The sequence below is a fragment of the Pleuronectes platessa genome, chromosome 15 (assembly GCF_947347685.1).
Source record: "Pleuronectes platessa chromosome 15, fPlePla1.1, whole genome shotgun sequence".
In the NCBI taxonomy this organism is placed as follows: domain Eukaryota; kingdom Metazoa; phylum Chordata; class Actinopteri; order Pleuronectiformes; family Pleuronectidae; genus Pleuronectes; species Pleuronectes platessa.
Genome location: NC_070640.1, coordinates 22,077,054 through 22,092,746, shown reverse-complemented (window position 1 = coordinate 22,092,746; position 15,693 = coordinate 22,077,054). Strand labels below are relative to the sequence as shown.

General features: G+C 39.3%; 1 protein-coding gene across 1 annotated transcript in view; it reads right to left on the bottom strand.

The window, feature by feature from the left end:
• Positions 1-8,392: 8,392 nt before the first annotated feature.
• Positions 8,393-15,693, bottom strand: part of LOC128457599 (protein turtle homolog B) — a 118,283-nt gene continuing 110,982 nt past the window's right edge. Inside the window, exons 20-21 of the mRNA XM_053442376.1 lie at positions 13,805-13,932; positions 8,393-12,845 (exon numbers count right to left, since the gene is read on the bottom strand). Coding sequence (XP_053298351.1) covers positions 12,631-12,845; positions 13,805-13,932 — 343 coding nt within the window. The 3' untranslated portion in view covers positions 8,393-12,630. The remainder of the gene's footprint in view (positions 12,846-13,804; positions 13,933-15,693) is intronic.

Below are 15,693 nucleotides of genomic sequence, written 5' to 3'. Positions count from 1 at the left end.
TAAATTCATCTGGCATCCAGGCTAGCCAATTTAGCGACTTTGTCGCCTAATCTGGAGACTTTCTAAACACTCATGGCGGCTTTTTTTGTCAAAAGCTACTAGCGACAAATCTAGCGACTTTTTCTGGTGATATTGGAGACTTTATGGTGTTTTGGAGACTGACGTGAAAGCACGTATCGTTCTGCAGTTACTGTCCTCAACGAGCAGCGGGTGCTGCCGTGAGCCCCTCCGCCGTCCCAACGCACTCACAGGCGGTCAGTCTCCCAGTAGGGTTACGCAGCAGTCCCAGCTGCAGTCAGAGCAGAGAGGAGACCCACACTCCGCATCCTCCAGACTGCAAATGAATCGCGCATGCGCAAAGCCACCGCTGATCCTGCCCTGTCTTACAGAGCGGGATGTAAGTGTCAATGTATCTTCACTGTCACTGGAAAACATGAGTCGTGAGTCATTGATATCAGTCTCTTAATCGATGCAGAGTCCACATCTCTCGTGTGGAACGTGGTGAAACTGAACCCTTTCAGGGCCCTGAAAACTAAACCAAAACTTAAGAAGAAAAAATAAATAACTTGCTCTGCCAGAGTTTCTCTTTTGGATAATTTTGCCGGTCCCAAGCCCGGATAAAGGAGGAGGGTTGGACGTAGAGCTAGAAGTTCCACCCCACATAACAGCCTTTTGATTAAATTTGATATTCTAACATTTAACAATACAGGAAAAATTAAATCAAGTTAAAAAAAAAACTGCGCGTGCACATAAATACAAAATATATTTACAAAAAAAAAAAAAATTAAATCAAATCAAATTAATAAAAAAACTGTGCGCGCACATCCTGCATCCACATTTCCTGCGGCGCACATCTCTTGCTGCGCAGATGTGCGCAAATCTGTGCCTTCGCACATCCTGCGGCACACATCATCCTGCAGCGCACATCATCGTGTGGCGCACATCATCCTGCGGCGCACCTTATCGTGGGCGCACATCATCCTGTGGCGCACATCGTCCTGTGGTGCACATCGTCCTGTGGTGCACATCATCCTGCCGCGCACATCATTCTGCGGTGCACATCATTCTGCAGTGCACATCATCCTGTGGCGCACATCATCCTGTGGCGCACATCGTCCTGTGGTGCACATCATCCTGCCGCGCACATCATTCTGTGGTGCACATCATTCTGAAGTGCACATCATCCTGTGGCGCACATCATCCTGCGGCGCACCTTATCGTGGGCGCACATCATCCTGCCGCGCACATCATCCTGCCGCGCACATCATTCTGCGGCGCACATCATCCTGCGGTGCACATCATCCTGCCGCGCACATCATTCTGCGGTGCACATCATCCTGCGGCGCAAATCATCCTGCGGCGCACATCATCCTGCGGCGCGCATCATCCTGCGGTGCACATCGTCCTGCGGCGCACATCGTCCTGCGGTGCACATCATCCTGCGGCGCACATCATTCTGCGGTGCACATCATCCTGCGGTGCACATCATCCTGCGGTGCACATCATCCTGCGATGCACATCATTCTGCGGTTTACATCATCCTGTGGCGCACATCATCCTGCGGCGCACCTTATCATGGGCGCACATCATCCTGCGACGCACATCGTCCTGTGGTGCACATCGTCCTGCGGTGCACATCATCCTGCGGCGCACATCGTCCTGCGGCGCATATCGTCCTGCGGTGCACATCATCCTGCGGCGCACATCATTCTGCCGTGCACATCATCCTGCGGCGCACATCGGCACACATCATCCTGCAGCGCACATCATCCTGGGGCGCACCGGCGCACGTCTTGCGGCGCACATCGTCCTGTGGCACATATCAAAGGAGGAGGGTTGGACCTAGAGCTAGAAGTTCCACCCCACATAACAGCCTTTTGATCAAATTTGATATTCTAACATTTAACAGTACAGGACAAAATCGATTTATGTATGTGGGTCTAAATACAGCATTAAAGTCATGAAGTTATTTTGAGAAGTTATGGCCTATTTCAATGGCAAGAAAAAAAAAGAAGAGAATCAACAGTAGAATACGTAAGCGTATTGCATTCACTTTTATTTTTTATTTTTTTGGGCATTTGTCTCGGAATTTCCGAGATAATTATCCCAGGAAAACAGAATAATTTTTTTGTGAAGTGAATGTAATACGCTTCTGTAGAAGAAAGCTTATTTTAAGTTCTAAACATATTTAGGGTGTTTTTTTCTCACTTTCTGTACGTCCTATAGCGACCATTACATTATGCAAATTAGGCGATGCCGTCATTTAGCGACATCTAGCGACTTATAGGACAGCCAATAGCTACTTTCCTTACTGAGGAGTCGGCAACAATGCCCCCGCACAACTTTTTTACTTGTATCTATGTTGCCTCAGACCTCTGCAGTACCTTTAATAGCCTGTGTTAAAGTAGGTGAGACAAACGAGACAGTTTATATGTTTGTTGAACATGTAGTTTGACTTTTACTATTTATTCAACTTGCGGTAAGAAGTGTAATTGTTAATCTACTTCACTTCACCTAGTTCACTATGGTGTGTTTGTGTGTGTTTTTTCGAATGGATAAAAAAAAAAAAATCCTGTTACACTGATTATACAGACAAAATTTATTCTCATATAAGGGCATGTAGCCTTCTACAGTTGAGATGAATCCAGGCTCTGATACATGGTCATATTTAAGGAAATGTGGTAATAAAGTAACCGGCTTAACTTCAACAAGGAGTTAGGAAAACACCAAACCACCGCATTTATATACTATATTCAGTGACAAAGAAAACTATTAATAATTTTTGGATTTACTAAGAATGAGAAATATGTATATATACACTCCTGATCAAAATCTTAAGACCAGTTAAAAATTTTTAGGAAGGTTCTAAGTAGAGTTTCAAAATGCAAAAAGAAGAAATGGGAACAAGAGCCCAAAAGTTGTGAGCAGGCAATTTATTGAAAACAACAATTTAACTGAAGTAGGCTGTTCATCAGCTGATCAAAAGTTTAAGACCACAGCTAAAAAAAAAAAAAAAAACCTCCTAAAACAGAAATTAAAGTGTCAAAAACTGACTCAGTAATGAGTAGCTCCACCATTATTGTTGATCACTTCAAAAATTCGTTTTGGCATGCTTGATGCAAGTGTTTCCAAAAGGCTAGTGCGAATGTTGCGCCAAGTGGTGAAGATGGCTTCACGAAGGGCATCCACTGTCTGGAACTGAAGTCCATTTTTGTAAACTTCCCTTGCCATCCATCCCCAAATGTTCTCAATTGGATTAAGATCAGGGGAACACGCAGGATGGTCCAAAAGAGTGATGTTATTCTCCTGGAAAAAAGTCTTGGTCAGACGGGCATTGTGAATTGGAGCGTTGTCCTGCTGAAAACCCAGTCGTTACCACACAGACGAGGGCCCTCAGTCATGAGGGATGCCCGCTGCAACATCTCCACATAGCCAGCTGCTGTTTGACGCCCCTGCACAACCTGGAGCTCCATTGTTCCATTGAAGGAAAAAGCACCCCAGATCATGATGGTCAAGGTTAAATATTTTCTCGTCAGAGAATAAAACTTTCTTCCACCTTTGAATGTCCCATGTTTGGTGCTCCCTTGCAAAGTCTAAACGGGCAATTTTGTGGCGTTGAAGGAGACGTGGCCTTTGAAGACGTTTCTTGTTTTTGAAGCCCTTCCTTCGCAGATGCCGTCTGATGGTTATTGGGCTGCAGTCAGCACCAGTAATGGCCTTAATTTGGGACGAGGATCGTCCCGTGTCTTGACGGACAGCCATTCGGATCCTCCGGCTCAGCGCCGGTGAGATTTTTTTGTGTCTACCACTTGATTTTTTTGTTCCATAACCCTGAGGATCTTTTAAGAAATGCTAAATGACTGTCTTACTGCGTCCAACCTCAGCAGCGATGGCACGTTGTGAGAGGCCTTGTTTATGCAGTTCAACAATCCTACCACGTTCAAAGAAGGTGAGCTTTTTTGCCTTTTCCATCAAGAGATCTTCACAGTGTGATTACTTGACAGGAAATGACATGGAATCCAAATTTTTGCACAGATTTTGGCTTTTAAAGGCTAAGGTCTTAAACTTTTGATCAGCTGATGAACAGCCTACTTCAGTTAAATTGTTGTTTTCAATAAATTGCCTGCTCACAACTTTTGGTCTCTTGTTCCCAATTCTTCTTTTTGCATTTTGAAGCTCTACTTAGAACCTTCCTAAGATACAACAGTGCAAAATGCAAATTCATGCAATTTTTTAACTGGTCTTAAGATTTTGATCAGGAGTGTATATATACATCTTTCTCATTCTTACTATATATATAAACATATTGTTGAAGATGTGTAAGGCTAATAAAACAGGTCCAGCTATGTCAGGGCTAAGCTCCTTACCTAACACCAAGAAGAAATAACTATAATACAATAATCAGTATTCTTTATTCAAGTTCATGCATAAATTGTGTCATGTGGATATTATTTCATCACATAACCTCTCATTCTTAGGTAGGTTGCAACAACCGAACTCTCTGTGTGTTAAATGATCTCATAAAGTATGACTATGAAGGAGACACCCGAGTCCGTCTTAACGTGACAATGCTAACATGGTTTTTGCTGGTTTGCAAGTGTAGGTCGTGTCAGGTTGTTTGATACACATAGATTTAGTTCCTCTTATGAGGAACGTCATGAATCCACGTCATCATTCTTCATCAGAACTTTTCTTTAACACCTTATTTTTACTTACCTTATGTTGATGGGCTTTAGGACCGTTGACTATTGTTTCTGTACGCTTTATTACATTTAACACACTTTGCAGCTCATGATGTTTTTAAATCAATAGATGTATTTTATTTCTCTGCATTTTATTTCTCCTTCTATCCATTGGTTTCCAATCAGTTCTGTGTAATAATCAATCAGTTGAGATTTTGTCATTGTAGCATTATTTGTATGAGGAAACACCATCTGCTGATCTATTCAATGTGAACAGAAATGGAATGAAGGGATCAATAAATCAGCTCTGCATCTATGCATTAAATGATGAGGACCATTTTGCTCAATAACATGAAAAGTCATGTTAGGAAAATTTAAACATTTTAATAAATAAAAACTGATGTAATATACACCATTATGAATATACAACTACAACAAGCATACCAAGACATCTGAAATACAAAAAACTGACAATTTACTTGCTTTAAAAGCCTCAATTTTTAGGAAGAGTGGGGGTGAGCAGGAATTACAGTAGCCATACATTCTTGTGTGAGATTGTGCCAACAAATATAGAAAGCATCATGAGTACGGACTTCTAAGAGATGGTCAACATTAAAAAACTTAATAGTTACACATCTGGGCTAAAGATGTCCATGAAGACATGTTGAGGTACTGAGTTGTCTACACCTGTGACTAACAGTGAACACACGCTGTTTACCAGGAGGTCAAAACGTCAAAAAACCCTTAAAATGACATCTGTAACTCAAAGTCAAAAGTTCTACACATCTCAGGAAGACTGAACAATTAAGAGGAGACAATGAGTTCACTTTGTTCTTCTTCCACTTGTATTGCATTTTATGATTTAAAAAAAGCATAAATAACATAATCAGCTCCATGTAGCTTGTACAACATTTCCATGTATAGAGGCTGCAGCAAATATGTTTAACAAGCATCTTCATGAGACAATGTCTAGATGCCTTCTCTGGTCTGCAAACATAGTAACACTGCAGGTGCCGCACAAAGCATCATCAACTTGGAAGTGGATATTCACTCCCGACAACACGCGCAAAGCTGCAGGGGGCGTTACTATGTTTACTTGACCTGATAGAAAGACTACAGGATTTAAATTTCTGTGATGAATACCGCATCAAAGGTCATGGTGAGTTTATCAGATCACTCAGCACCAAACACAATATACATACATTAGACTTTGAAGCACTGTGAAGTTCAACCAAAATCAAAACTGTAAACTCAATCCCAAGAAAATCATTAAAACATGTTTATTCAAATTAACATCCGAGAAATTTTCCTTGCTTTAAAATTTGCCACTCAAAATGTAAGTCCTATCTGATCTGTGTATTCCCTGAAACAATAGCAGTCAAAAGCAAACTGTCTGTTGCACACGACCGAACCAGGTGACTCACTGCAAACAGCAGCCTACAGTACAGGATTGTGTAGCTACATTTTGTCTGAAGCAAGGAAACAATCAACCGAAAATGAAGAAATGAATAAATAAAGCACCACATATGTTATCAAATAGCACCAGTTGTCAGAATGTAGGTATTTTTGGCAATGTACAGCACTGAATCGGTGTAACTTTAAACAGCTGCTGCAATCCTCAACCTCCACTCACAAGGGCAAAGGCCGGAGAACTCTCATCGCATTAACTTGCACATGCTTCTGTTAATAACCGAAAAAAAAAAGAGCAAACATTTGAATCCCCTCGTGTCAGTTCAAAGCAGCATCATGAAGCGCTGTGTCTGTTACATATTTACTGCAAACTTCTCTATCTGCACAGTCTACAAATTAGATGAATATATATCTATATCTCTGCGATACACATGGCAAGGGAGCACCATAGTAGGGAAAAACAGGTTCTCACAATCCTTTCATGCCCCAACATGTTGAAAAAGATGTGTGACAGCAGAAGACAGCCTGGTGATGGATGGAAACAAATCAAATAGGTCTCCGAAAGAACAAATGTTCAGTGTGATCAGGTGGTGGCCCACATATATTTAGAAAAGCTTACATTTGCTATTCACACCGAATGGAGGTTGCTATAAAAACTAGTTTTCTGTCTCCTTCTCTCAGTGTCTGTGAGAAATAGACAGTGAGATATACAGTACAGTGACAGCCTTTCTCTTTTTCTTTATACACAGCTGAAAACCTTAGATAGACGTAATAGTCCTCTACTGTTTGTATTAGATTCTGCATTTTGCTACAGTATAAAGCAACAGATGGATACAAAATTATAGAATATAGACGTATACATTCTTGAAAACAAGTAGTTTATATATATATATATATATATATATATATATATATATATATATATATATACTTTCTTTATATTTATTAATTTATTAAACTAATTTCTAGCAATTATAGATTTCTGTTACTCACACATACAGTATACACATTGGTCTGTTACACCATGTTATAATGTGTCACCGAAGCAGACCCTACACTACTCAGTTCCCAATCAATCTTCAATATAGATGATGTGCTTCATATTTATTTCTACAAAAAATATATATGACAAGGCAGGCCTATTTGAGATATCATTTAGACTGTGTTACTAAACTTTTTTTAAATCTCAAATATGTAATGCCGTTTTCTACACTCTTTGGACAAAGTTGGTCATTTTGCGATCTCAACTTTCTCCATCTTGCTCTCAGGTTTAGAATCAAGTCCCTTCCTGAATGTGTTTTTCTGCGGTGGTTCTCAGTAAAAGATGACGTTTCTAAACTGAGCTCTGGTTTTTGTGTCTCAGGTAGTTCAGCCTTTAGTTCAAAGACGATGCACCTTCCTCTGTTCTTTTAAAGACTCTTGGCAATGATGCTGCACTGAAGGAGTCTTCTAAACTCTGACAGGCTCAAAATATGATTGTGTAATTTATCCATAGTCTCCGGCTTTTTCACGTTTTCACTGCACTATGCAATTGTGTCAACTTGCAGTTTGTATCCTCAATGTCAGCATATAATTGTGGATTCTCTAACCATGAATTAAAATACCAAAACTTCTATATCTTTCCACACATCTCACTTATCTCAAAAATATCACTCAACTCAACACGACCAGAAATTTGGGCTAATCTTTGCTCAATATACATTGCTTTATTTTTTTAAGTAAACAGAATTAAATGGCAGGTTTATGTATACTTTGAGTTTACAGGACAGAGTTGCATTGCCATTAAGTAAGGAACTAAAACCTTTTGATTTTGCAGAACGTGTTAGCACCAGACATTCTCCCCGCTATGTGATGATAAAAAAGCCTGTTCAAAGTGTTAAAAATGTCAACAATGTCATGAAAAGTCTCAGAGTCAACAGGTCTTAAAATATCTAAAGACACCAAAGCCAGTTCTTCTCCGCTCAAGTGCCAAGTGTGATACAGTACTGAGTTTTATATTTAAATGAATTCTCTTTTAATGAGTGAAACACGAAAAAAATGTTTTTTTTCTTTAGACACCATAAATATGAGCTATTTGACAGTCTTGTACAGTACAATAGACTATAAATCACTTTTAGAATGTGTAGGGGACAAAGTTATTACAGTAAATATTAAGAGTTATTCTCATTGAGTAACTGTTTATAATCCATCATAATTCTGAGCCGGGATAATTCATTATTCAAGAATCGATCCTCTTCTAAAGTTACATCGATGTACTGCACTTAGCACGAGTGAGACTACAATTTGACAAATAGATCATCAAAATTGAAAATGTTTCTTTTTACTCCAGACAACTGTTATTGAGCTAGTGTTAACCTGACAGGTACAATAAAAGTATCAATTTATAGACATCACAGAAGTAAAGAGTGAATCTACTAGCACCTAGTTACCTTATCATAGAGACAACCCTGGGTGTTTCCATCCACACTCTTAACCCGATGTAATGGCACAATGTGCTTGTGTGTAGCAGCCTTATCAGCAACAGTACGAGTACAGTGGATGGTTCTGATTAATGAGACAAGCTTTTAACTGGCTTTCCTTTAAAATCTAGGTGTAATTAAATCACTGTTTGACAGTGGCATTCAAATCTTCATACCATGCAAATAATATCTTCCAATATACACGATAGGTACAGTATGTACAGAAACATCTGTCTGTGGCACATTAAGAGGTCTACAGTACGTCTTTGCTGAGGCCGATCTGACCTCACCTCACCCATCCAGCCCACACTGTCCTCACCTCACACAAGCTCATTAAAGTCCACAGTGAGGAAACAAGTGCTCAGCCGCACAAAGCCACAGTTTCCCCCACACCATTGATTTGAAGCTGTTTTGGAAATTAAAAATTTAAAACTTGGTGTCCAGATGATTTCATGGAACTATCTCAACATTCAGCGGAATCTTGATGAAACAAATGTACATTTCAGTGATTTAGCTCAGTTGGTTTTCCCAAAGCATTTTCTGCCTCAAATCTGACCCTCGAAAGAAATATCTAATTACATATATATTTATTTAGTCATAAACTGGCAAAGTGAATCAATAGTAGAATGAATGTGATATATCGGAAAATTAACAAAAACATGAGAGTAGGTATTGGTGAAATATGTTGGTACAGTATGGGTATAGAAGCTATGATTTAATATCAAATAACAAATCTTTAAGTTTCAGCACCGAAAGGCTACTAATCTAATATTGATTCCATTCCCTAACATTACATCTCTGCCAGAAAATAGTCATAAATTAAAAGAATGAGACACAAACGCTCTTCTAGATTCGAGAAACATCCCATGTAGACCAAAGTCACTCAGTCAAATATCATTCTAATTCGGGAATTAATTGGCATTTGATCTTAATGGCCATTTAGTGTGGTATGAAATTACTTATTTTCCTTCTGTCATGCAGGTCTAGAAATTACAAAGCCTGTCTTAAAAATAAATAAATCATTCTGTTCATTTCCCCAGAAGTCCACTAGTAGGTCTCACAGCTACACTAACATCAGGTCTGCAGGAAAACAAATCTAAATACCTTCTGAAAGGAAACTATGGCCCTCTTCTTCTTTCATCTCACATAAAAATGCCCCTAGCGACGTACTGATATTAAAGGCAAATTTAATTTAAGAACATTATGCATCAATGCATAAGTGCCAGCAGTTCTTTTACTTTGCTATTGGTATACCGTGAGAAAGGCCTTTAGAAGCTTCCTGTTTCTCTTTCAGTGTGATTTTAAATCCAACCTGATCTCCAACAAGTGACTTCTAAACTTATAGTTTTATAGAGACAGAAGTGCAGCCTCTTCTTTTTGTTTTATGTATATTTAAAAAACATATTTTTTTAGAACCTATGTGACATTTGTAATTCATGGAAGAATCCCACATCGATTCCTTGTTTGCTTTGCAGCTTAAGCCACACGAAGAGCCTCTGACACAACTGTAATGAGATGGCTGCTTCACTGATATGTTTCAGTATGTATGGTTTTAAACTGTTATTCCTTTTCAGGCAAACTCAACTGTTGTGTTCACAGCACTTCAAAAACCATGGCATCGACAGAGGTGGGCAGAAGCTCTCAATGACAAAAGGTTGCAGTTGGTTGGGTGGTGGGTTTGCACCTGTGATCTGTGCCCCTTTATTCTCACTGAAATCATTCATGCTGACTCTGTTATCTTTGGAAGCAGAGACGCTGGCTTCACTTTAGTTAGAGTAACTGTATTTAAGAGTTATTACCACAATATAATGACACAGATGCAATACTCCCCATTATAGCCAGCAAATGCTCAGAACCTATTCGACTTACTAATTCTTCCATTCTTAATAAAGGCACTAGCTTCTTTAATAAAGTGGTTGTTTATTTTAACTACGACAGCAACTCTAGTGATGCTGCAGTTGGGTCACTTTTCTCCAAACATTTATAAATGACTCTCAGGGGACTTTAGTTTCAGTGTTAGACAGATAAGGTCTGTTTTATTAAATGAAATGTTATTAAAAAAAAGCAAATCCCCCCCTTCACTTGTCCTGCACCTTAAAACTCAAACTATGAGAGGAGCGGTAGCCTATCAGGGCAGAATGTTTGAAACCTTAATCCTGCACCTTCTGCAAGCTTTCACTGTGGAGATAATGTTATAATGTTGGAGCTGTCAGGATATGCTCAGCATCAAAATAGTTACACAAATTAACCAATAGTTACATCAAATGCACACATCACCACAGCAGCTTTCTGATCATATAAGTGGCTCACGCATGTTAATGCAACCCTCTGAACAAGCTGAACTTGTTACAATTTTCTCTCATATCTGATCAGTTGGAAAACTAAGTTCTTAGACTGTCTGAGCTGCGGCATGAGTAATGTGTAGAGTTCCTGGCTATTCCTCTACTTATCCTATAGTTTGTTTTTAGACCGTTAGTGTCCACATGTTTATGTGTGTTGTACAGGCAATCACTGAAATCTTTCAAAATAAAGTATTAAGTTAATAAAACAGGTTTTACCCGAAAATCTGCAACAAAAACATTGGGTTGCCTTCAGTGCCACATGCTGTACTCTCAGTATTTCCATGTTAAATGTCAAGTACACACAAGAAACAAAATATAAAAGGCTATGAGTAAAAAATGGCCCAAAAGGCAAATGTATACAAACACACGAATAAAAAAAATGTAATAGCAATACAACTTAGACACAAGTGAAGCAATCAACCAACCAAAAGCTTGATTAAGGCCAAACAATTGTATTTATGCCATCTAATATGTTTAAAAATACTATATATCATATACTATGGCACAAAATCCTATCCTCCAATAAGTATGATTAGTTATTTTCTTTAGACTGTTTTTGGCATGAATTATATATTTCTGAATAGGATTTGGAGCCCCCTACATGACCCAAAGTAAAAAATCTAAAGAAGGAGATGTGAAAGAACAGACTCGACTATTGAATCTGACAAGATTTTGCTCCAGTGCAAACTGCTGAGAGAATCTAGTGAGAATCAGTAGAATTCCTCCTGTAGGAAGGTAAAGCAGCTCAGTGTTGTATTTCTGTTTCACATCTTGATCATTTATAAGATGAGTTAATGTTATTTTCTTCTGCAAGATAAATAAAGTAAATAAACGCCATGTGTGTATGTCTAACAAACTAGAAGATGCACATGAGTTGAAAGTAGAAAACATTTCTCAAAGAAACACAAGTAGAGAACCATAAGGACTATGTAGATGCAAAAAGCTAGTTTGTTCTGCTGGCTGATCCTGGTGGTTGTGTGGTCTCGTGTCCTGTGCTTTGAGGTATACTTGTTAAGTGAGAAAACCCAGATTGTTTGAGGCGAATTTCTCGGCAGATAAGATACGTTGCTGGCGGAGAAAATCCGTTGGGAGGTGCTGTAAACAGAGACCTTGAGGGGATTGGCTCAGCACAAGAAACATGACCCGAGCCTGGAGAAGTATTTCAAATTAAAACATTGTAACACTGGAAGTTTAAATGAAAATAGAATATTATATTATTATATTGTCTCTTTCTGAATTAATCCTTTGCACTGGAGTAAAACTTTGGAAACTGGCAGCTATCATTTTGATAAGAATTGCTAGTCTTTACACATTTTGAAAGGGAATACCACTTGATTTAGCTCACACAGAACATTCTTGTGCCTCTGCATCCCAGTACGTCAAAAACATCCAGACTTTGAACAAGCACTTTAATCTGTGATGCTAGTTTAATTGGCCACTGCTGCAGTTTTGTTGGCAAATCATTGATCAAAATTAATAAAAGTTTGGTCATTGAAAGGAGTTCTTGATCTGATTTATGATTTGAAGTCATTTCAGATTAGTTAAAATGCTTACACATGCAGACTGAACTGACCAAGGGCTGAGTCAGAATATACTGAATAATGCAATTTAGTGCTATTCCCCTTTATATATAATAAATTGCAAAGACTTTTAGATTTTTGTGTCAACTGATCATTAGCCAGTGTTAATTTGTAATGGGGGCGTATTGCATGGTATTGACCTTGTCCTTAAAGACTTTCAGAGGAGAGTGGCATGGTCTAGGTCTATGTTGTCCATGCTAGCCAAAATAGCCTTCTGGTCCTCCCGTGTTGGGCGGCGGTACAGCAGAGCAGAAAAGCGGGTGTATGGGTCATGGAAGATGGGCCGTTTCCTCTTCTTGCGGAGGTAGAGAGCTTCTTCGGGCTGGAGTACCTGAGAGGTGTAGGCCTGCTGGGTCTGAGAGGTGGAGACACCTGGAGGAGGGGAGATGAATGGCGGGTCACACACGCGGCCCACAAAGATGTATGTGATGACAACTTGACGTAAGTATGTATAGTCTTACAAACCTTACTGCCTACATTGCAATGTGACACCAAAACTAACCGATTAATATCTAAAGAATTTAAATGGTGGGACTTGAATGTGTCAAAATGCCCTTAAGATCAGTCCAAAGTCAGTCTCCTGAATGGGTCACAGAGCCGACTTTAAATGACACCACAGATGTCAAATAAAAAAGGCGTTCAACAAATTACCTAGCTATCTAGCTCAGCTAGCTAACTGTGTGTCGCGGAGCAGAATAGCTTGATAAGTTAATAGTGAAAGACCACTAAAGCATAGATGCTTAACTTATCTGTACAATGTTGCGTGATGTTGAAAAGTGAGTTTGCTTATTGATCCAATTAGGAAAAACACAAATATCAACACAAATTGATCAGTCACATGACTGTTATAACAGAAACAAAACTAGACGGTCCTGGGCCTGTGCGAAAGAACTAACAGAATAAGCATTAATTAGCATCCCTTCACAATCTACATTCAATTATAAAAGCTAAATGTCGGCGCAGCCTGATCAGAAGCAGCTGATGTCAAGTCACACAATGTGGCACATTCCCACTTCCTTTAAATGTAGAAGCTAAAATTACAAAACTGTAACACATAAGGTCTATAGACTTACATCTATACTAAACTAAATGAAACACTGAACAAACAATGGCAGCAGTGAAAACTCACTGCTGCCATTTTAATTCACTCATTTTGTGTGTCTGAAAAGCATTTAAATGGTGATAAGCCGGCTAGTTTTAGAGAAACTGAACAACATCAGTGAGTACAAGTGTTTAAATTGAACAAAACCAGATTCATCCGAGTAAAGCAATTTTTTGTATCCATTGTAATGAAGCTAGGCAAGAAATGTCATAAAGAAGAGGGTTCAAACCTTCTTTTTTTCTGCTCTTGGAGTTATTGTTGTTCATTGTCATCTTTTTAGTCTTTCTAATACGTTGGTATCTCAGTGCATCAACCCTCTCAGACCCCGAAAGGCCTCTCAGTGCACCTCGACGTTTTCTGGATAAAGAAGAGAGAGAGGGGAAAACAGGTAACTCCAGGCCAGAATTAGTCAGTGGACTGTGTTTCTGCACTACGAAGTGCTAAAAACAGCAACCCCTGCACCACTCGCGCTTAGCCACAGGTGCAGCACATTGCACAGATTCAGTGTTGAACACTTAAAGAGCTGTACTCTGAAATCAAGCAGAATGTTTTTTCAAGATTTCAGGAACAATTGTGATAAGTTCTACTATAGCCACAACCTTGTACCTCATCTGGATTTACCAACATTTATGTTTAAGTAAACTATCAATGTGTAATGATTCAAGAATAAAGTTCATAAATCCAGATGTAACATTTAATCATATACCTTCAAATGCATTGTCCCTTCAGGGATATCTATGGCATTTTTGCTGAATTTGATCCAAACCATTTTGAAAGAAAAGGACGTATTACATGATTCCTGAAACCACTGATTTGTGTCGATCAGGACAGTGAGTAACATTTTTGAAAAAGTACAACATTTACAAAGACTTGCACTGTTGGTTTCAGAGGGAAATGCGCCAAAATTTAACAGTATTTTGAACAAAATGTAAGGAAGTATTTTCAGTTGATGACATATTTGCCATAATCTTTTGAAAACGAATCTGTCCAGCTCTGAAAACAACAGATGCAAATGTTTCCTTGGTGTGAAGTGTATATTTCTCAGCTGCTCATGACTGCATCCTACGTCCTCCCTCCCATTCATGGAGGTGCTTATGAGTTGGCAGCCCACAGATTTCTGCCACAAACAGACACTCGGTTCGCTCAAGGCACAGAAAACAATTAGCATTACAGAGAGGCAATCTTCCCACCGTGGCTGCAGAGAGAAACCGAATTTCATTAGTAGAGGGGAAGAATCACAGCTGAGCAACAAAGCATCATCAATGTGTATTCATAGACATGGATACTGTCTACAATGGGCTTCACCATGCTGACAGGGGGAGAGATGGCGGGAGGGGAAAATGACTACTCGGGAACAGTCACATAATGAAAAATAAGCCAAAGAAAAGCGAAGCACTAGGACAACAAATGTAACAAGAATTAATCATTATAATTGTTTCTTTTTTTGAAACGGAAGAGCAATATTTAGCGATGGCATGCATGGCAGTTTGCACATGGAACACGACTTTAAAGGGGAATACATTCAAAAGCACTTCATCGGGCAGTTTACTGAAACACAAGGGGGTTTTCAGCCCCCATCCCTCCCCTGTGTGCCCCCGCCTGCAAGCCCTCGGCAACATATTTGTTCCTTAGGATATAAAGAAGTGCATGGGCCATTTTGGGAGGACACTTGCTTCATATGTTAGTAAGAACTGTTCTGCAGTCCAAACTTGCAAGTGCAATTCTAGTAGATGTACTTCGAGTAGATGCTTTGATTCATGCTACAGATGCTTTATACAGGATATTAAGGCCATGTGTCCACCAGAACTCTTAAAATGATTGAGGCTAAACAGATGCTTGCGGAAAGCGCTGGTCACAGATTCTGCTCTTACTTCGTAGCTATTAGAAACCTGCAAGGAATCTGGTGCATTTCTCTTGAAAGCTGGAATATTTTTGTAACTTCTTGAAACAGATGTGCTCACATCTTTGTCCATGCTAAGCTGTTATTACTGCCAGGAACATGCAACAGCATTTCAGCTGAACGGTTAATGCAAACAAAGAGCTGTAAATGATGGCTTCCAGTGGACACACAGCTTAAGGTAACATCATTACGCCAATCTTACAAAATATTTCTTGGAG